This window comes from Nestor notabilis, unplaced genomic scaffold (genome assembly GCF_000696875.1).
Source record: "Nestor notabilis isolate BGI_N333 unplaced genomic scaffold, ASM69687v1 scaffold35453, whole genome shotgun sequence".
NCBI classification, from domain to species: Eukaryota; Metazoa; Chordata; class Aves; order Psittaciformes; family Psittacidae; genus Nestor; species Nestor notabilis.
Genome location: NW_009922101.1, coordinates 4,675 through 27,979, shown reverse-complemented (window position 1 = coordinate 27,979; position 23,305 = coordinate 4,675). Strand labels below are relative to the sequence as shown.

Genomic DNA, 23,305 nt, shown 5'->3' with positions numbered 1-23,305 from the left:
TCGGATTTAATAAGAGAAACCTGCTTTCTGGCAGTGGTCTGACAGAACACCTGTAACTATTCGCAGACTGTATATTCCAGTAACCTCTCAAGTCATATCTGAGCATAAGTTCACAAAAATAAGCCTTGTGAACAGATGTTGGCCAGGAAAACTGTTTGGTTTTCATGTCCACATAGTTCCAAGTAATTGTTGCAATAGGATTAATAGTACACAACTATGAAAATAGCAGCCTGTGCAAAAGGGCTGTGCAACTGTGAAAGGAATTTGGTAGGATTATAAAGTTCTGCAGATGTGTGCTTTCCTACAAAGCATATTGTGTTTAGCCAGGACATATGCAGAGTGAACACGTGTGTGTATATACACACATATATTTACATATATAGACATGCACACACATTGGAAAGTCTCAGAGCTGTGCTGTAAGCATGTAATGCTTTATTTGTTCTATGACGGTTCGGTTCATGCCTGCATTCAGAGCTAAGTCTTTCCTTTTTTAATATCATTTTTGTTCAACAACTGAGGAATTAGAAATTTGGAGATGCTCAAGACAAGCTTATATGGTTCAAAAATATTCCTTGTAACCTCACCTGTGACCTTTCTAACAGGCTAGACACAGTATTATCATGAGCAGACACTAGCAGAGCTACTTGAAGTCAGCAGTAGTACAGGTTTCTTCCTTATAGCTTAGCAGGTACATCTCAGTATCATTTCTCATCTCATGCTACTTGCAACCACAGGCCTTATTTGGGATATGTCACAAATACTGCAGGCCTCATCTGCAATACCCTCTGCTTCTGCAGATCAAGTCTTGTGTCAGCATAGGATTCAGAAAAGATCAGGAGGGGCTGTGGTCCATCAGACGACTTTGACTTTGCTTCTAAACATAGCTTTAAACCAAGCATGTTAGACATGAAATGCAGGATCCCCAGCCTCCTCGTTCTTTTCCTTGCTCTGATGTTTAATATTCAATCTCCAATCAGACCTATTTTTTTTCATCTCTTGCCCATTACATTATCAGAAAAGATATGCGGTTATTCCATTCACTTAGGTCCTGACATCTAACATTCAACAGCGTTTGGCCATCACTCCTTGGCTTGCATTAGTGTCTCCTAGAAATCTGGAGTGGGACTACTGAACTACTAACCACATGCAATCTCCTTACATGATAAGGCCAGACCTCTTTTTTTTTCCCCCAGTGGCAAAACGAATTTCCTGAGCCATTCAGGTTCTGAGAGCAATTACTTTTAGGGGCCTGAGGAAAAGGGAAACTGGAGTAAGATTCATACTTTCTGAGGTTATTTCTTCACTGCAGAAATATCTTGAGCACCCTTTCTCTGGTCCACACAACCCCTATTCACACCTGAGTTCGGTAATGCTTTCAACCTGGGCTAGCTTATCTGTCTAAGGCTAGTGGCTAAAACTACTAGCCAGTTAGAGAAAACGCTCCATGAGGAGACTAGAGATGAAGCTTTTCCTTCCCACAGCTTTTCTAGAAAAACAGAAGATCCCCCTTTACATGTTTGTGAAGAATCACAGAGATTCAGCTTGCTACAGCACACAGGATTTTTTTCTATAAATGCTGGCTATGCAGTGCAGCACAGGATGAGTGAGAAAGCAATTGTTCAAATTATGTTTTGTAGCATGGCTGCTCCCTTTCACTAGAGCTAAGTGGATTCTGGTGATCTGAACTAACTCTGTGGTGACTTGCTTTCCAGGAACACATACAATCACCTCGTAAGTTCATATTGGCTGTTCCTACGTCATACAACCAGGTGCAGCACCTCTTCTGGCTCAGCCACCCCTTTGTTCATTAACTCAAGGCATTCCCAAAGATTTTCTCTGCATCCTCTCCCAGGGCTGATAAACTGCCAAGTGAAGTGTAAGTGTCATCCTCCTCCCTCCCCAGCATGCTCATCATATGTTTCAGGCCCCCCTGGAATGTACACTGCAAACACAGGCCTGCAGAACAAGCCCAGCCAGAGTGTGAAGGATTCAAAGGTAGGATTATGTATTACTTTTCCTTTCCTCTTATTCTCTCTCTTCCAGGCTTGTCTTGGACTAGAGGTGCTAGCTGGGCTCTCCAGCCCTTCTCTTCTTCATGGGAGAACATGTGTGCAAAATTTCCAGGTGCTCATAGAGAAACACTTTAGACGCTCCAAGAAGAAGTAAAGCCCCCAGCTTTCATGGAAAAAAACAGGCCATGAGCTCCAGCTGCATGAAGGAAGGTTGGTTTGGATTTTGTGTGAAACCACACTAGCTGCACTGCTTACAGACTTGGCATCAGCCCCAGTTGCACTCCTTTTTTTCTCCCCAGAACCTAGAGTTTTGTACATCCAAAGTTTGTGCTAAGTCCAGACAGAGAATGGCTTCTGCTTGAGGGACAGGAGCAAGTCTAATGAGATGGAGACACATCTCAAGCAGGGTTATGAAACCCTCATCCTGCTTCCAGTAGTCGCAGTAGTGGCTTCCTGACAGTCTAGCAAGAGGCTTGGCAATCCCTGCCCAGGAAGAGTTGGCAAGTGCCTGCCCTGCAGCTGTGGCATCTGCTGTATTTGGGAGCCAGGGCTTCAGGAGCAATGATTTCTTAGTGTACTTGTGGGATCACACTGTAAAAGTGGCTGCTGCAAAAGGGGGAAAGGAAATGGCAGGGTATGTGCAAACCAGAGCACAGATGACATGCACACACACATGCACAGTCCCTACTAATACTCTGAATTCTTCCTTGGGAAAAGGAATGCTTTCTCCCTCTATGCCTTTAGTGTAGGCATTAAGTTTAAGGCTAGCCTGGGCCATTTGAGGAATACGCAGTCCTGTTTCCCCAGCATCGCCAGCAAACTGAGCTCTGTATGTGTGTGTGAATGCAGATCCACTCTGGTACTCTTGGAGCACTTCAATTCTTACCAAATAGACCCCAAGGATACTAAAATCATTTAGTATGAAATTCTACTTGTGACTTTCTGTTCCCGTGTCCTCCACTTCCATTTTGAGAGCATCTGTAAAGGGGGTCCATTTTCCAGCTCATCACAGAATTTTCAGCAAGTTTTATTTCGTGACCCATTTCCAATCTAGCCACACTTCTGTCCTAAACTAAACAAAACCCAAAATGATGTGCAAATGCATATTCAACCCTGCTGTCTTTTAAAGCCAGCTGTATCTTCTCCCACACTATCTTCCTTTGTACTTACAGCATCCATATCCTGTTCCAGTGGGACTAATGCTGCAAGGCTTTCTTTGCCCCAGCCAGCCACTGCCTGAGCTTAGCTTTGACTTTGTGTGTCCTCAAAAATTGATACTTCCTTCTGCAGTTCCTCCAGCTTGTGATAGCCCCCCTAAGTCCATTTAACACCCCTCTTTGGCAAACTGCTCCCAGACCCGATAGTCGTGTTTAGCACCAACTAGGATGACTCTCCCTTTTACCTCAGCCCTGGTGACTGGAGGAATGGGCACACATGGCCACCCTCCTGTGCAGGGCATGTGCAAACACTGCCACTCACTCTGCTCCCTTGCCTCCTCTCCCACACCCCTCCAGACGGGAGTCTGGGAGAAGTGTCCAATGCAAAGTCCCTCTTCTACTTTCACTCCCTGCTGAGTATTGCTGTGTGCATATGTGTGCACAAGTACATGTGTACAGACTGACTGGCTCAGAGAAATGCAGTCCAATGGGGAAGCTAGTGCTTACGTACTGTAATCCCACCTCTGACCCTTTCTTCCTGGAAAGCTCTTGCCCCTCAATCTCCCTCCATTCAGGAGTGACTCCAAAGCCCTTGGGAAAGGAAAACTATTACTTCCTACATATCCACAACCCTTGCTGTTCACCCCCTCCAGAGGTGGGTTTTGCTGCTGCGTGCAAGTTCCCAGTCTCTGTGTACCCCATATATGCCCTCTCTCTGCATTCTTCCTCCTGCTGTAACCACAGCCAGTAGCCTTGCCGTGAAGCTGCCCATCTGAAACCAAGGGGAGGCTGGGGGAGATGGTGGTGCAGAAGTGAAGTATTTTTTTTCTCTTTTCTTCATTTTGTGTCACTCATCCCAATGCACTTTGCTGACATGAAAGACAAAACGAGCACTATTTCTCTGGGGCCATGGATGGGATGGGAGGAGTGCCCGCCTCAGTGGTGGCCAAAGCTTGGCCTCCACACATTGGCCTGCATCCCCGTTCTTGCTGCTGAGAATTTGGGCCTGGCCACCTGAAACCGAGAGGCTGAGGCTGGGTTTGGGGAATGCCCCTGGGCTGCCTGACCAGGCTCTGGGGAGCTCTGGTATGGTTTAGGGGACTGGCTAAGCTCCACCTGGAAGGGTGCTGGTGTAGTAGGGGCAGAAGAGGCCATTTCTGTTCTCCACATTGGCTCATCCAATGTGGTGGCTGAGCGGGGCATAAGCACGGTGGGTGCCAGGCTGCTTGAGGCTGGCATGGGAGCTGGGGTGGAGAAGCGACGAATCTCCTGTGTCTTGGCTGTTTTCACTGGTATCTGCTTCGCTGCCGTGAAGGATGAGCTAGCCTGTGAGGCTGGCTGACCAGGAGACTCCTGAATGCTGGGGCCTGGGGGATCCCCAAAGCAGAACATGGCTGACTTTAATTGATAAGGCTGGTGGCGCATTAAATCAATGACCTTGATCCCTGATTTCTGGCCAGGTGCCTTTTTCACTTTGCTCTCTGCTTTGCTAGCCTGAGATTTGCTGGCTGCCAGGGGATAGAAAGGGGAATGCATTGGGTTGTAAGCTATTGGAGGTGGAGCCCGGATATTGGGTGAATATTTCCAGGATGAGGGCAGAGAAGGGGAAGGAGAGGGGGTCCTGGGCTTGATCTCTGGCTTTGGTGTTGTCTCTACCACAAATTTGTCCATGCGGCTCTGGCGTTTGGCAAAGAGCTCTGCACCCTTGCCTTTAAGCTGAGGCATGTCCTGGGCCCCATTTACCAGGCCAGCATCTTGCTGCTGAGGCTTAGGAGCCACTGGAGGTGGGGTCTTGAACTTGCGGCCAGAGGACTGCATGAAGTTGCATGCCTCAGCACCCAAGCTGAGGAAGTCTTCCTCAGGCCCAGACTCAAAGCCTGCCCCAGGGTGGTCACTTTTCAGCTTCTCATCCAGGTTCTGCACCAGAGACAGGAGTTCAGGATTGGGTGAATTCTTCTTCTTCTCTTCAATCTTACTGAACATAGGTTTCCTGTTGCCACGCCGGCGAGCCTCCTGCAGGATGCCTGTGCGGGGAGCTGGCACAGAAATCCTCTGCTCCCTGGAGGTTAAGGGCTCAGAAGGAGGTCGTGGTGTTGCTGGTGAGATGGCAGGAGAAGGCTGATTTGGTGTGGGGGAACTGCTTATTATGTGCTGTGATGGTGCTGGACTAATATACAAAGAAGAAGAGGCTGTTCCAGGGACGCGTGGCTGGGATGCTGCAGAGGCCACTTCCCCTCCTGGCTTTGAGGGAGTTGACAGAAAGATAGAGGTGGTGGATGTCCGGGCAGTGTTGGCAGAAGGCTTAGCCTCTGGAGCACTTCCTCCAGCCCTTGGCTGTGACTCCATTGGTGGTGTTGGCCTTCCTGGTGCAGGAATATACAGAGATGTGGAGGAACTGACCGGACCACGCTGTGTCGGCACTGGTGCATTGGCAGGTGTTCCTGGAGCCAGAGGTAAGAAAGGAGGAACCACTGTGCTTTGCCCACTCAGACCTTCACTGGATTTTTTGGGTGCAGATGGCCTGAAGATGACAGAGGATGTTGCTGGGCGCTGGCCAGAGAAGCCAGGAGTAAAGGGCCGTGCAGACCTGTTGAACATGCTTGAGCTTGCAGAGTAGGGGTCAGGAGTGCTTGGGGGAGGTGGGAAGAAAGTGGGGCTAGGGGGAGCTAGAAGCTGAACTGGGAGGGTGGCTGGTTGCTTGCTGGGCACTTGCACACCTTCCACGTGGATGCTGATGGGCATGCTGTCTGTCTTCTGTGGCACAGGCATTTCTCCGTTCACCGTGCCCTGCTGCGGCTGGGCAGCTGGGGTCAGCTGGGGGCTGATCTGTGCAGGCACTTTCTCAACTGTGTACTTCCCAGCCCGTTCTCTCTGCTGCTCAAATAATCGTGCTCCTTTACCAGAGGCCTCACTCAAACCTTTTTGCTTCTCTTCCTTCTGTTCAGAGTCAGACTTGGACTTTTCAATGTCCAAGTAAGTATTGTCCCAGTCTGAGTGATTAGTTAGGCTTCGGGCATCAGAGAAACCTTCCTCATCAAATTCAGACTCACTTGTGGGAAAAACTCCGTCCTCCTCCTCGTAGGACCGGTCTTCGTCAACACTCCCAAAGCTCACCAATGTGTATTTCTTAGCCCTCTGCCTGCGCTTCTTGAACATCAACACCCCCTTGGAGTGGGGGTTGGGTGCATCTGTCAGCAGGGATGCAATGGTTCTGCACTTGGTTTTGGCTTCTTTCACGTTCTTCTCTTGGATGCTCTCGTGGCGGTGGAGCTCTGCAAGAGAAAAAAGGAGGCAAGCTCAGAGCTCAGCAAAAGGCTGTGTGGGCAAAGATATGTGAATAGGGATATGGCTATAGGTATTCTAGTGCACATAGGAGGAAACACAGTGTCACCCTCTGCCCTTCTTTTTCTTTCCTACTTTTGTAGTTTCCTCTGTCTTTGCAAACACAATAGGAGTCCATGCAGGTGTGCGGAGGGAACTCCCCCAACTCTGACAGCCTATTTCTGTTTCCTGGTCAGACCTGGGATTTCCTCTTTCAGCAGCATGTGGCCAAGTGTCCCAGTCTACATCTCACAGCATTTTTACAGTTGAATGCCCTTGCTCCTGGGAATTTTTACCATTTACTTATCACCCTGGAAGCAGAGTTCTGCTTTTTGTAGATTTTACTTCTACCATATGGAGTATTCCCAGGAGCAAGTAGTCTCTCTGGTCCTGAGTGTCTGGGAAGCAGCAGCTGCTACTGTTAGCACCCATGCATGTGTGCAATAGGAGAGGTGCGCTGCAGGCAAAGACAGGCTGCTCCTGCTCTAGACCCTGCAGTGCCAGCTACAGAGTGAGAGTGTCTTGCAGCAGCATTGTGTGTAGGGGCTGTTCGCTGCTCTCTGCAGCAGCCCTGCAATAGCAGGAGACCTGTTCTCATCCTCGGCTATCGTTCCTTGCCTGTGCCCCATGCCCAGCAAGGAAGAAGAGCATTTGCTGCTAAGCAAGAATCCCAGACCCCCGCAACTATCAGCCAGGCCAGAAGGGGTCCACTTAGAGAGGCTTGCTTGGAAAAGCCAACGCATGTTGGAATACTGGTGTGAAAGAGTGGGATAATCATTTATCACCTGCTCAGCCAGCCCAGTGGTCAGTAAAGCCCCGGAGGGAACACTGTGTTCTCTGCCTTGTGTATGGGCAAAATGGGGTGAACAAGATTCAGTAGTAAAACCAAACTTGTCTGCCCTAAGGGAAGTACAGACATGCCTTAAATCAGTGTTCAAGTGACAGAAATCAGCACTAACCTTGCACAGAAACCCCCCACATACCTAAATCATAGACCAATTTTTGATTTCTTTCTTTTCATCTGCTTACATCTAATAATTTATCACAGAGCATCCATTCAGTGGCGACCTGCTAATGTGACAAAGTTACCTGAAGTGGGGGACAGGGAGCTTAGTGAAGAAGGATACTAGTTTTCCTGAGGGCTGCAGATATCCCCCAAAACCTGGCTAGGCTGCACAATTGTGGCAGGTATGATCATTTCATACTGCACCAGTGTAACCACAGCAGAAAGAGCTTCCCCCTCTCACCCAATGCTGAAAATAGGTGTTAATTTGCAGACCAGTCATCCTTCCAGGAAGCTTAAGATAAATACATGAAAAGGCTCTTCCCAAGGTTTGCAGCCATACCATAGCACATGCTGCTGCTTTGGGATTTCAACAAGGGGACTTCTGAGGTTTGAGATCACCTCACATTTGCACAGTCCACTCCTTTGCACCCAGAAAACTGGAAACAACAAAATCAGTGCTGAAAAAATGGTTCACTATTTGTACTTGAACTTGCGTAGTGAAGGCTTTCTGCAAACCTTTTCTTACAGAATGCTGAACCAAGACTGAAGTAGTGTCCAGCTTTTTGTGGAGACTTACTGCTCTTCAAGGCAGTTGTAGACTTGCCCTCAAACACCTGCTCGTGAAACTACAGTCCCTGAAGATCTATCTACTTCACTTACATATCTGCACACATGGGTGTCTGGGGGCTGCCCACAATGGAGGAAATAAGAGAGATTTCTTTCTTATTACAAGCATCCTTATGATAGCTACTGCACCTCACTTAGCTCATATTTTGCTTCTACATTTGCAAGGAGGAAGACCAGCACTACAGAATCTCAGTCAAGTGCTGAATATGTAAACTCTGGACCCTGATTGACTCACAGGAGGATTTCTGGCATCAGAGGCTAACACCACACAAAGTGAGTGTGCAGCCCCTTCTGACATTGAAAGCACTCAACTCTTGAGCTTGGGCTAGCAAATACTGTCAGAGAAAATACATGTCTACGCCTCCAACAACTCTTGATCCTGGATCAGCATTAGCATCCGTGTACAACTTCCCTAGGAAGCATCCATATACAAGTGCCCTGTGCTCTGAAGCAGCTGGCAAGAAAGGCCCTCTGGGACCTGCTACTCACCTCCCTCTTCTCTTCTTCCTGCTTTGCTCCTCATCAAAGGAGCACATGACTAAGTACACCAATCCTTCCAACAGAAAAAATGATCATGGTATTCAAGCTACAATCTCCCACAACAGCTTAAGAATAAAGAGAAAGAGAAATTCTCCTGAGATGACTTGCCGAAGGTGAAGAGCAAGAGTGAAATCAGAATAGGCAAAAGAATAGGGGCAGGAGAAGAAAAAGGAAAGGAAAGGGGGAAGAAAAGAAATAGGAAGATAAAAGAGAACAAATAAAATTAAAAACAGAAAATAGAGGAGACATCTGTACCTGCATAAGGCTGATCCAAGCTTGAGAAGGCAGAGTCCAGACCTGGAGAGCTGGGCATGTCACAAAGCTCGTTAAATTCACAACTCCCCATAAACTGAGAGAGAAGCAAAGCAGTTCCCTGCTGGAGCAGAACCAAAACTCTGAGGTGTCCAAGCCCTTTGCTATCAGCTCCACAAGCCTTTTAAAGCCTCTCTTTTGTCTCATAGGCATTGCTGCTGAAAGCCATGAGGTCACTTTGTCTATTTTTGTCTTCTTAGCTTCATCACTGAGCAGTGTGATGGACATTGTCACCTGGCACTTAAACACCCTCCTTATTTCCCCCACCCTTTACTCCCTGTGAGGAGAAACTCCTCTTTTTTATTATAAAATAAGAAAATATACTCTGTACTCTCACTGCTTCTGTGCTGCAAGCTTCAGGTTAGAAAAGTGTAAGTTTCAGGTTAGTGTTTTCAATGCCTTAATGTCAGCATTTCTGTGCTTTGAAAGGAACCTTTCAAAGAGATGAGACTAACACAGCACTCATGTACAACATGGACAGAGAAACCCTCCCAGGAGGAAAGCAACTTTCCTTATCTGGAACCCTTGGAGAGCACCCAGCTCCAGGTAAACATAATGAAGAAAAGAGAGGAGAAGCTTTCTTTTCTTGTGTATATAAATTTCCTTCCATGTCTGAATCTAGTCCATGATACTAGATTCAGTATACTACATTGTGTTGTGTACCAGGACTAAGGAACTTCTAACAGAGGAGCATTAGTATCCTTGATGCCTGCAGTGAAGTAGTTTATTGAATTAAAATGGCCCAGGCTGTTACCAACACCACTGAAGAGTGTGGTAGTGCCCAGGGAGGGTGATGGAGCATTTGGAAGCCAAGGAGTGCAGTTTTGGCAGCACCATTCAGAGCTCCAGTGCTGGAGACCCAGAGGTGTTAATAGATGAGATGCTGACAGTGAGGACTGGGGTAGATAGGGAGGAAGGCAACAGAGGGTGCTGGGAGTCTACAAATCTCTGTAGTTGTGACCTGCTCAACATCTTCTCACACTTTGCCTAGGTCTCATCTTACTGCCTCCTTCCGTACATAAGCAATAGGTCCTGTGAGAGAATCTCAGAGCTGTGACCAAGGGATGCTACCCTGTGATTCTCTCTCCCAGCAGTCCCAACTTAGCAACTCTGTAGGCCAGGACTCCAGCAGACCATCTCCAGTGTTAGTGTGTCTTGAAAAACAAAGGTTTGATCATGCCTCCTGAAATCCACTAGCATCACTGCATGCCAAGAAGACAGCTCCCACAGGCAATGTTCCTATAAAAGATCTGTCATGCCTCATACAGAGGCTCATATAGCAAGAGCAATGGAAGTTGTTCAGTCTCTTCTTCTATGATGAATATTTACACATATAAATTTCTTTTTGGGAAAACCTTGTAGAATCTGATACATACAATGAAATGCATATACAGCTTTGCAGTACAGAAAAAAGATCCTCTATTAAGAACATTCAGAAAAAGGTTATAAAACTCTCCCAAATTCTGTTGGCATGGTGGATAATTTCTATAGAAAACTTCTTGTAAAGTTTTAAAGCACTTACTTCTTGTCTCCACTAAATTCTGTTGGAATAATCTACAAAAAGGAAAAATTTCCATTAAGCAAAGCCTACAAAGATTTCTTCATGAACTTAATTAAATTTCAGTGAAGAGAAATTAATTACATTACTAATTACAGAAAAAAGAAGTGTAACAAGTAGAAATCTTTTCATGATTAGGCCCTATTAAAAGAAGGCATTTTAATGTATGCTTAGGACAACTTCAGAATAAGCAGGCTTAGACAGTGTCAGATACTGCTCATGTTCACTAGGAAACAAACAATGGTAAATTTTATTACCAAAGACCAAATTCTAGAAAAGCTCTTACCATAGAAATAAGCACACTGCTAATTTCAGAGAAAAATAGCCTGTTCCTCTGTGATGAAATATGACTTGTCTACTATTTTTTTCACAAGGGATCAACTAGAACAGTTTTGTTCTTCCAGGTATTTATGGTATCAAGGTCATTTTTCCATGGCTAATGTTGCAAATATCTCAGTAAATCTTTAGAGGCTATAGACATCCCATGCTTTTCATACCTGGAGTCCTTTCAAAATAAGATTTGGATAGGTTATATTGGCCTTCTAAGTATTTCCCTGTTGAAAGCTTTAACCTTTCAAGTTTTGACCAACATTTGAATTGCAAACAGTAAAGCAGAGGAGTATGTATCAGAAGAAGTGGTAAAAGTCTTGGGATAGAAAACTTGTTTCTCATTCTTGGATCACATTATCTGTGCACTCAAAAAAATCTCCCTTAGTGGAGTGGGAGTTTGCCTTTCTTCCTGAGCTGGATGAAGATGTCTCCTCAGTGCAGAAGGTAGCACACATGACCAGCTTTCCTGTACTGACATTCACACTCGGGACCAGGATATTCCCTACATATTCTGCAACAAGACTGCCAAAGGAGAGCTTTCTTTTGCCAGGACAGACCCTGTTGAATGCACTAGTGAATTTGGGTTTTGCAGTTTTTAGCCCAATATCCTAAAAAATAGGTAGCTGGATAGAAGAGAGAGACCCTGTCATAGGAAGCAGGAAGCTTGAGTGCAGTCTTACTTGGGCACCAAAAACTGAAGAACACACACAATGGAACAATTATGAGTTCTCATTTTGAATGTGAGAGACATCAGAAGATTTGCATTTACTGACATGAGAGAATGAGATATCAAATACAAGACATAAATTAAAAGAACACCAGGATCTGTTAATTCTGTTGCTCACAAAATTGTTTGATGTCTGACAGCAGCATACCACTGATTCATCTCTTGTCCTTCAGTATTTCCAGCAACCCTTCTCTAGTAATACAGACAAGCATATGCTCACCATCTGGGTCTGTGGACTTGATTAATCCTATAGCACTTGCCATATATTCTTGTCCTTTTCTGCAGCCAGTTAAGCTCCTACTACATTTAAAAATCCAGCCTTTCACAAGACAACTGTACACCTTCCATGCCTTATGTCATCTGCTGATTAATACACAGCAATCTCCACTGAATCTTCAGGCCATCCATTAAAAATGGTATTACTATTGCTATTTCCTGTTACTGCTTGCTAGGTACGACACACTCAAGAGGAATAAAAAACATTTTAAAAGCTTCACTAGCAGGAATTTGAAGCTGAAAAAGCAGATAGGAAGACAACAGTGGTGTACCTCGGAACACTTTTGAGCTCCTCAATCCAGGTAACCCACCTCCCTCCCCTGTATTCCCCACACACCTGGGTTTCTGTGGGAAGAAAGACCAGAGAAAAGCTGCAAAGTGTCCCAGCCAGGTCCCAGTTCAGAACAGTAGCAGTTCCGGGGCTATTGGGTGCCCCACAGCATATGTTGCCTGTTCTGTCTAGATGCAGCCAGAGATCCACTGACAGAAGAGAGGAGGGTTGGGATTTTTAATCATCTGTCTCTTCACCAGTCATATAACATTGAGGTGGAGAGGACATTTGATTGACATATGTTAGTGTTTAAAGCTCCATGGGTGAAAATATAGAGGTAGTCCTGTTAGATTCAGAAGCCCAGTGAAACACTACTACCAACTTAGCCAGTTAGCTAATCTGACATCATGAGCCATTAATAGTTATGTTTTCTGTTCTATTCTTAGCCAATTGTGCAGTTACCTTACAGTAGTCCTATCACATCTCTATTTCTCTCATTGGAAAAGTCATGTGGAACCATATCAGATATCTTACAGAAGCCAACATATACTGTGTCTACCTTATTTCTTTAGCCACAAAGTCTTATCTTACTGAACGGGTCAAAGACTATCTCTTTTTCTTGTTTTTATTAGTCCGTCTTGTTTTTACTGATAATTTTGTTTTCCACAAAGTGTCCTCAGAAGATCTGCTTTGTTCACCTAATTGAAGCTAAACATTTGTTTTTTTTCTTATCCACACAGCCTGTGTTTACAAGAAGGGTGCTATTCCTGTTCTCTTTCCCTGAGACACTTCCCATCATTCCAGGGTATGTATCAAGGACTGAGGACCATTCTGATCCAATTTTCACTAATTCCTTATGTTTCTGCTCTACAGAGAATATGATTCAGCCTTGTCCTTTCAGTATAGTCAGTGTAAAAAGATATGCTGAATCTACTCACCCCTGTTCCTACTCCTATTTCTTTTACACAAAGGGCTAGATTCTTGGTAACGTAAGTGGTAGATACACTGATGACAGTGAAGCTTTACAGATTTCACAACAAGCTGATGTCCCTTCCTATGATGGATTTAAGTGAAACTGAAGAATGATTATTTGCTGGGTTGACAGTTTTCTCCTTCCTAGCTGTAATTTTCTCTCACTTTTGTTTGAGCAATGACTGTTGTTTAATTACCCCTTGTCAACTTGTTTTTTGTCTCACCCTTTTATGCCTCTGCCTTTGTCTCATTTCAATATTGTCTCTGAGCAAACTTGTCCCAACCTTGTCAGCACGTCCAGTATCACTTTCAAAACTGATGGAAACAACATCAGATGGAGAGGGATTGTTTGCATTATGATTTCTTTCAACTCAGCTCTCAAAATCCTGGAACCTAGAAACTATCTTAGAGTAAGTATGGGGTTATATATATAGTTGTTTCGTGTGATTATTGCTCTAGTCACCTAGAGATCTGAATTACTGGTGAAATTTTGGCTTCATGACATTGTTTGTTCCCCATCAGCCTTATACATCCTAAGTCACTCCAGAAATGCATATGCAAGGATAGGCTACATTAACCTAATGTGTCTGAAAAATCACTAGCTGGGGCTCTGCAAGGACCATGGAAGCATGAGCTTGGAAGAGAACTGCTGACACTGTTTCAGCAGCAGCAGGATGATAAATGATCTCTGACCATGTCTGAGGAACTGTGACCCAGAGTCAGAATCCCTGCACTGACAATAGTAATGCAGAGAAGTAATGTCTGAGTAACTGACAGTTCAGAAAAGATGCTCAAAATGGTATCTCATATAGTGGAAATACTAGGACAAATGAGCATATATACCTTTTCATTTCAGGGATCACATACAGCTTTTCTCCAAACATCCTCAAATACTAAAAATATTTCCCCTCCCATAGAATACTATATGCAGCTAGATTTATCTTGACCTAACACACATTCAGTTAAAACCATGTGTCTGTCAGGCTCTGGAGCAGCAGGATAGCAGTGAGGCACAAAGGTGATGCAGAGCAGAGCTCTATCTGCCTTTGTGCCAGTGCCAGAACCCACAGCATCTAAATTGAAATGCTGAACAAGAGTGATGCCACAGGAAATGATGCTAGAAGTATCCAGTAAGAATACCTGAGGAAGATGGCCAATTACTAGCGACAGTTTCTGAGATGGCTCAAGAAAGAAGGAAAAATTTATCCACACTAGCCAAGACAAACAACACCATCTTATAATCTCTGACTTCTGCCCAAAGAGATAATACATCATCCTGAAAATATTACCTCTGTGCGTTCAATAGAAGAATATAAACCAAAGGAATAAGCTCAAAAGCCATACTCAAGTATAAAACTGGAGGAAAAGGGCTCTAGTTGCACAGTGCTTATCTCACTGTGGTCTTCTTTAATAAATACCTTCCAAGCTGCAGAGAATTCAGAACTGAATGTTAGTTATTAAGTGGGACATTCTTAAGCAAAGGCATACAACTGGACTGCATACACCTGTGTAAGTAAATTGATTTCGTAAATGGAGGCATTTTCCAGTTTAACGCATGCTGAAGTGAGATCAGACTCTCCAACTATGGCTCAACCATGAAGCTGTTGTTCGTGATTTCCTAGTGGTTGGCTGCTCACCCTTAGCAAGGGCCAGCATTGCTTCATAATGCTAGGATCAGACTTCTTGTAAGATAAATAGTTCAGGAATTAATCTTCTGGTCAGATCAGAATGTTTTATCTATTCTATTTAAGCAGGAAGGATGAGGACAGTTGATACTACCCTAAACTTTTGGTCTTCTAGAATGCAGTGAATGACAAAACCAGTAAGGCAGACTAACAACCACATAACTGATCATTACAGTCACAACTGTCAAAACTGAAAGCCAAGCTGAACACGGGGGTAGCAAGTTCAAGCTGCTATTCAGGTACTTCATCTTGTTACCAGCTCCTGTGGCCTGTACCAATTATAATAGGCTGATAGATGGCTTGCTGCACTCACCCACCCTGCAAAGAAATGTGACTGCAGTCACTCTTAGAAGAGGTAATCTCTATGACCCTTCAATGAATAGGCCACTTATTTATAAGCATCCTATCTCGTCAAGTGATGCTGCTGTACATCCGCTTTAAACAAGAAGGATTTCCTTTTCTGATATGGAATGTGGTAACTTTGATGACTCTTCTCAGGCAGCCAGGTCCATATAAAGCAGAGGAGGAAATTTCCCCACCCATTTTTCCCTCCCTTCTCCTACCGTACATGGAGAGGCTCTTGAGTGCTAGGAACTAAAAATACTCCAGTGGATAAGTTTAAATTGAGATATTTTGAAGCACTTCTTGCACTGACACAAATTCCTACAGTATGATTAGCAAGTTAGGAGTAGACTGCTGTCCTGGTATGTCTGTCTTCTGCTAGCAATTGGTATTTCCAATTGTGAGAAAGCCTGAGCCCATTGTCCCTGGGAGACAACAGTGCACCTTAGAGAGCACAGGTGGCTGAGAAGCAGCCCTGGTTGCAGACGGATCCCAAGCCCCTGAAGGTGGGGTGAGCAGAGAGGGATACTGCAGGAGCTATGGGGAACCAGAGAACGTCACTAGCAATTACTTGTGCCAGTGCATAGTCTGTTTCTCCCTGCTACAAGCTCCTGCTTTCTGCTAACCTTTTCTTTTGTATTTTCTATCTTATCTCTCCCTTTCCTTCTGCACTGTCTAACCAGCACAGAAATCATCTCAGGAAGGGTTGTGGCTTGGCTTTTTACAGTAATGATGAATTGAGGCTCTAACGATCCCCAGTTTCTGCATAATCACCTTTTTAAAGACAGCAAGTTACTCTTTAAGTGGGAAGGAAACAAATTTGTACTTTTTGTTTCTTCAGATTAGGCAAAATATTGGCTATTCACAAGTTTGATGCTCTCCTGTAGTTTATTTGAAGTACAGTAAAGAGTCCCTGTTTGATGGCTGTCCTCTTGCCCCACTGAGCAAAACACCAGGGTACACAGTAGCCACTGGGTAGCAATGAGGACTGAAGTCCTATTACTTGTAGAGCAAGTTCCCCACATTTGGGTGGTGTGTGGCTTCCCACACTGCCCCACTAGTCTGCATCAGCAATGCTCTGAGTGGTTTTTGAGCAGGCATGTCCAAGTCATGTGTCCTATGGTGGGCTGGGAAGATGTACATACTTATCGCACAGGCTGGAAAAAATGAGCCAGTGTGCAAACAGGGCAGGGAATTTGGACAAAGAGAGGCCCAAACCTCACTGTTGCCTCTCTGAGGAGCATATACACTCAGCCCATATTTGCTAACAACATCAAAACCAAAGAATAATTATACAGAAAGGGGAGGCAGGAGGGGCTGAGCCAACTTGCCTGTGATCTGGAAAGCTGAGAGCTCTGGAAAGCATGCAGTGAGGACAAAGGCCTGCAAAAGCTCTAGACTTAGGAAATAAAAAGCAGAGCTACAGATCTTAAGTTTAAGAAAACCTAAGAGCTGAGAAGCAATAGCAGTCTTATTGAGACCCTTGCAGGGCAATAGAGCTATGAAGAATAAGAATGTCAGTTTCTACTCTCCGTGGTCTGCAAAAGATTTGTTATGTATCTCTGTTCTTGTACAGGGATTTCAATTATTTATCTAGAAATCTGATGTTTCTAGCTACTCATCTAGAAATACTGTATGTGCAGTTCTGTTTGCCTGAGGTGAAGGGACAAGTGGGAAAGGGAGGAAAGTCTGTGTAGTTTAAACGACAGTGAAAAGTTAGGAAGAATGAATACAAAGGACAAGAGAAATACCCCCAAAATCGGAGAAAACATCAGAGCTGGCATGAGAAAGGAATATGTTCCAGAAGTGAAGAACCATCTGGGTAACAGTCCCAACAGACCAAAAAGGAGCTTTTCACATTCATAGGATGCCATGGTGGAAGCCATAATGCAGAAGGCTGTGGCCCAGCAAGGAGTGTGTGCTGAGCAAGTGCACTGGGAATATATTTAGACAGGTAGTGCTCCAAAAGACAGACATTTGATTAGGTAGTCAGAATTGTCCTTAAATGTCTACTGTGTATATACTGAGCCCCAGGCTCCCGTGACTGATCATCCAAGTCACCTACCATAGTTAACTCAGATTTTAAAAACTTGAGCTTGATTTTGCGTTCCTGTTTAGCAAAAACCATGAGTATCCATATCCCAAAATAGGCTACTGTGCTGTGGGTATTGCTAAGGAAAGGAAGAGAAACAGAGCTTTAGTCTCTGCTGGCTCTGTGAGAGCCTGGAGCAGCTATAGGAGCTGAACCAATTCAAGCCCAAACATCCTTGCCAAGGCTACAGCTTCCCAGCCAGAGATGCTGTACCATGAGCCAGTGCAGCTCAGCAGTCCCACATCCTCCTGTGGCTATTCCAGGTATACGTGATCCTTAGCTCTGTTCACCACACAATGAACACCCTTCATACCTCTTCCTTCCTTGCTTCCTTCCTCCACAGAGTTACTGGCTGTTGATCATGACTTCCGTTTTAATGGCGGCTGTGCTCCAGCATGATCAGGACATAGAGTTTTGCCTTCGCATTTACTGCCAAGATTCATAACTTAAGAAAAGGCCAAGCTGGCCATGTGAGCTGCCATCCATGACAGAGTAACTCTTACATAAGGACATCCATGGCCAAACATAAACCAGAAGGCGGGTAAGCAATAGAGGAGTAATAGGAGAATAAAATATTACCTCAGTCTGCAGTGTTTCTGGGAACCCTACCTCTAGCTGGCTTTAGAGTTGCATCACCTTCTGCCACGGGATATTATTTTGCCATCAGAAATGCTCTGCATTAAATACATGGCTTTCCTCTGAGCCTTCTGTACTGACGTTGTCTATGGAAATAAGTCTTGATGTGAAGCAATTGCTTATCCACTGCTAGGACTATCGGGTGGCAGGGAGCAGCTGAACATGCCTTTCTCAACATTCACCTCATACTTGTACATTATTCAAAGGGGGAAAAAATAGCTTCATCCTCAGAGAGGCTTAAATTGCTACTTTCTTTGCTGTTCTAAGGAAAGTGAACACTAAAGACTAAGAAGAAATAGTACAAGACACCAGGTCAGTGTACTGCCTAGCGGGGCCAGAGAAAAGGGACCCAACCAAGTCTGTCCTCTCAACATAAGGGCAGAGCAGGAAGACAGTGCCCTGCCTGACAGGCACTGTCTAGGAAGCAGTCTGGATTTGAAAATTACCTCTGTAGGATCCCTTAGGCAGAATAGATAAAGGAATGTTTAGCCCAAGAAGAAAAGAAAAGAAAGGCTTAACAATTGCCTTGCAATATTATCTGGCCTGGAGAAAAATATCTAACATTTGAAGCAGAGAATCAGAAGTTGGAATTTGTGTGCTTTATTTCTGATTCAGTCTAGTAACCTAGTGTCTCCATTCAGTCTAGTGTCTCCATTCCCCAATCTGTAGCCAGGCTAAGTCACTTTTTTAAAACCTGCTTTGTTTCTAGGCTCAGAGAAGTGTAAATTAGTCAATCATACTGCACACTGAGGTACTTATATGAAAACAAGTTTTTGATTACCCTGTTTTTAATATCATTGGATAGATCACTACTATGAAATCAGGCAACATCTTGTTCTGCCCTTATGCTTGGGTTTGAAATACTCCATGTGTAGCAGAAACCACAAAAGATATAAGGTCACTTCAGGTCCATCACCCATGTACTACACTACATTTTTCACTACTTTATTCCACCTGGAAAGGTCTTGACTAGAATCATAGAATCACAGAACCAACTAGGATGGAAAACACCTTAAAGATCATCAAGTCTAACTGTTACTGCGGGACTGCCAAGTCCACCACTAAACCATGTCACTAGGGGTTTTGTCTACATGGTTTTTGAACACTTCCAAGGATGGTGCACAGCTGGTTGTGTGGCTGCAGCTTCTACAAATGATTCCCAGATCCCAGACCCTTTCTCTCATGTGTTTCTTGGGACACCTTGGGTGAGGTAGAACCCAGGGCCAAAGCTGTGATAGGAGGCCCCAGACCCTGGAGGTTTGACTTGAGTCTGCTTCTTCCCAAGCTAGAGAAGCTAACCCACTTGATATTTGCAGCAATGAGGCTTCTGGAAGGAGACCCAGTGTAGGAAGAGGGCATGGGTGAGTGGCAGGGTGCAGAGGACTTACTGGCCTGCTTGGCTTTCTCCATGTATGTGGTGGTTAGGTCTTCATCAACAGGGTGCTCCACTGGCCCCACCATGGGGATGAGATGGCGTTCCGCTTGGATAGCCCTGGTGGCATGGGGCAGGAGCATCGCCTCTGGAGAAGGCTCTCGTCCTTCTGTCAATGGTGGCTGCAACTGTCCCTCACTCTCTGAAAACGGAGTGTCTGTGCGGCTGCCAGGCGAGCAGGTAATCTCCCTCTTGGCCACCCCGCTGGAGCTGGCCACCTCGGCTCCCTGCAGTGGAGCAGGCTCTGGCATGCTCTCATAGCCGCTCTGTTCAGACAGGGACACCTCATCCTGAGGTGCATCCGGCTTGCTGGTGGTGCTGTCGGGTGGGGAGCGCGGGCTCTTCTTGCGAGCCCGGCGGTGCTTCTCGTGGGCTACGTTGTCAGCATCGCTGTCTGTCTCCCCATAGTAAGCCTCACTATCTGGCGGGGAAGTGAGGCTCTCTGGGTGCCTCTGTGACCTCCGTGGTTGTGAGGGCTGCGTGGTGGCTGGGGCTCCTGCCGGTTCAGGGCTGAGTAGCTGCGCTGGGGGGCTGAGTGGGGATGGTGGGGAGAGCACTCGCTGCCCTGGAGAAGGGGAGCGCAGGAGCCGTGGGCCAGTTTGGTCCCCACCAACTATCCTGTGGGGAGAAGGACAAGCAGTGAGTGAGGTCTGGTTGGTGAGGCTGAGCTGGAAGGAAACCCTCACATGTGAGAGAGGGGTAAGGATTGAGCCAGTGTTTCAGGTGTCTTTCAGGTGGTACTGACACCTGAAGTGCAGACACCAAGGGCAGACTCATGTCGGACATCATCTACATGCTCTCATCCTTTTTTTCTGCTTCATGACTCTTTGAAAACCAGGTGTTAAACACTTGAAAATCAGAATGCCCTAAGAGCATAAAGAATGCCCTGAGCCAGCTTAATTACCACCCCAGGCATTTCTCCTGGAGAGGTGAATACCTGTATAGCAAACACTCCCCAGGTCAGTGGGATTGTAGCCCTACAGCCTGCTGCTTACTGTGGTGGATGGTGCCTCAGCCACCACACTGCACTCCAGGTGCTCCTGCAGCTGGGACTGCACCGTGGAGCTGTGTCAGCTCTGAGGATCCCAGCACCCCCAGCTGTAGCTCATAATGGGCTCCAAAGAAAGAATTTGGCACTGTTTGCCCTGATGTCTGTGTGGAAGTAAATAGCAAATACTTAGGAGAAAAGGTCCATGTGGTTTTTGGGGGTTAGGACTCTACCATCCTGTGGTAGGCAGGTGCGACATGAGGAAAAGGCTGAGGTAAATGCTGTGAGACTGCTTTGCAAGCTAGCTACCAGTGCCTGGGTTTTGACTATTGTACTGCAGTCATGCCAGCCAGCCCAATCCATGGTGGCATTTGCCTTTGGCTTAGATATACTAGCTTCTAGCCTGTAAGTCAGCTGGAAGGATGACTAGAGTAGGGGCAGTCACTGCTGACTGACAGAGGGAGGGAGGACTGCGTGTGCTGATGGGAAAAGAGCCAGCTTCGTCCTCCCTTTCCTCAAGAGGGACTCTGGATTTTAAGGCAGTTTGACTCCAGACCACACAGATGGAGCAGGGAACTTCTTCCTTCCCTTGCCAGAGTCACCAGGGCTTGTTAGAGTTACAAAGGAGCCTTAAGTATTTGCCAGGAAGCCAGGCAGACAGCATTGCCTCCGTAAAGCTGTGGGACTTATAACTTGGATCCCAATACTAAACTGTGAAAAATTTATACTCATGTCAAATCCAAACCTTTGTGAAAACTAAGGGTGGGACAATTTCCGACAGTTTATTTAATAAAATTTGCTATTATGAACTCTCGCTGGGGAGCAAACTCAAAGCTCCCCAAGCAAAACAGAGCAGTCTTTCTTCTTCTTTAAATACTCCAGTGGATAACTGCTTGTAAGCCAGTTTCTCTTGTTCTGCACTGTCAAGTGACAATTTCCCTCCCTCCCTTTCTCTCTCATTCTTCAAACTTATCCAGCACTGACAGAAATACACATACAACCTTGCATACTCCAGAGTAATCCTTTCTGAACAGGACTGATTGGTGTTCTCTTTGGGAACATAAATATGGAGTGGTATTTATTTGGTAAGTTCTCCACTACCCCAAGATGAAGCCAACTTGTTACATTATTTCCAAACCATCTGATGCTGGCTCAGAGATGGCTCACAGGAGCCTGCCTTTGTCACTTTGCTAATTCAAAGTATGCTGATTTTGGCCCATTGGAATTTGCCCAGGCACCTGTTGGCTGCAGACAGGCTCCAATGGGATAACACCTTGGCAAGGGATCAGGACCTGAACACCTTGTACAGGGCTCCCTCATTGCACTTAATCACAGCTACGGTATAGGGTGAGTACATCAGAAGGCACTGCTGCTTTCCTTAAAGCCAAGTGGAAGATCCTACATGCTCAGGTTTTGCTTCTTTGAGCACTGCCCACCTCTGACCCCGCTTTACAGATGTCAGCAACCAGCATGGCTCACAGTACTGTACCTTTTCAAGGCTGCAGAAAATCACATCTCCCAGCCCCTTTCACCAGGGCCTTATTTCCTGAGGGTGACTTCTGTTTTGACAGTAGTGTGGACTACCTGGGACCTCACACAGCTTTGCTGCCCTCATCATGTAAATGATTAATTTAAAACTTGAGCCTCATCCAGCATGCACTGAAGCACTGGATCAGCTTAGCACAGGTAGGACCAGGGACACTACTGAGACCATCTTTGCGCTTAAATTTGAGCCTGGTCTTCAGTATTCTGCTGGACTAGAGACTGACAGAGATATTTCTTCTTTGTTTGGAACCCATTCTGTAAAAAGGGACTCAGCTACACACTTCTCATCCTTGTGGAAGTCGGTTCACACTCTATTGGACTACAGTGGCCTGCTGTAGCAAATACTCAGGTAATCTTGTCTTGGCTCAATTATCTGATGTGTGGTCAAATCCATTTCTACAGAACAGTTATTTACCCAGAATGAACTAGAGTCTCTGTTAATTGCTGAGATGGTCTGCCCTGTGGCATCTGCTTGCTTGGAGCCTAAATTGCTCATTCTTTGCAGCATAGCTCTCACACTGCAAACATTTCCTTCCAGCCTGAGGGTCAGGACGGTCTGGGGTCAGTTCAGCCCCAGGGCCAGGCACTCTGGAGAGCACCACTGGGACAGTGCAAAACTTCTAGATGGCCATGTGTTAGCCATGAGGAACTCATCCTAGTACACCCTGCAGTACGGAGAGACTAAAGGCTTCCCTTCCTGCCTGCCTTCTTTCTGCTAGGTGTGGATAGCTGCTGCACTGGTTGAAGCTGCCCTGCTGCCTGCACTGTCACAGCACTGGTGCCTGGGAGCAGGTTACCTTTTCACGCGGATGTTGAGCGTGCCGTTGGAGGAATCGATGATCTGCATGGCAGTAGCATGGGAGAGGCCAGCACATGACTTCCCGTTGATAGATACTAGCACATCATTTTCCCACAGGCCTCCACGGCACGCTTTGCTTCTCTTTCGGATCTGGAAAAGCAGAAGAGAGGATAGGGATGAAGGGAAGAACTGCAACTATTTAGTTCAGTTGTTTGTCTCCTGCTGGCCCTTCTATTGCTCTGTCCCTGTCAGAATAAAATAAGGCCTAAGACTACCGTGCTGCCAGGGACCAGTCCTTATGGGTAAGCCCTGTCAATGTCTTTTGGTCTCTGTATTCCTGTTAATTCCAAGAGTCAGTCTACTACGGATAGGCCTGACTTGATCACCAACCCAATTCATGACCTTCAGTGCAGATGAAAGACTGCACTGAACAACAAGAACATGTACGTGCTCTTCTCCTCTCGTTCCCTATCGCTTAAGTTGCTTACGGAGTCTGTGTTTCAGAGAGGGAACAGGAACTCTTTCCAGACTATCCCTGTATATGGCTGTGTGTCCTTCTGTATACCCTTACTGTGCTTCCTTGGTATGATCCCTGACACCCATGCAGAGCCCCTGCAGGTAGCCATCCCCAGGGAAGCTGACATCGGGAAGAGATGGTGATTCTAAGGCACTTC

The 23,305-nt window shown here is 45.7% G+C and overlaps 1 protein-coding gene across 1 annotated transcript; it reads right to left on the bottom strand.

The window, feature by feature from the left end:
• Nucleotides 1-4,108: 4,108 nt before the first annotated feature.
• Nucleotides 4,109-22,820, bottom strand: SYNPO2L (synaptopodin 2-like; the record flags this gene model as incomplete). Its single annotated transcript, XM_010011446.1, has 4 exons — nt 4,109-4,461; nt 4,516-6,444; nt 19,256-19,917; nt 22,630-22,820. Coding segments are annotated over 4 exons (3,135 nt in total), but the record flags the coding sequence as incomplete, so codon positions are not given.
• Nucleotides 22,821-23,305: the final 485 nt, after the last annotated feature.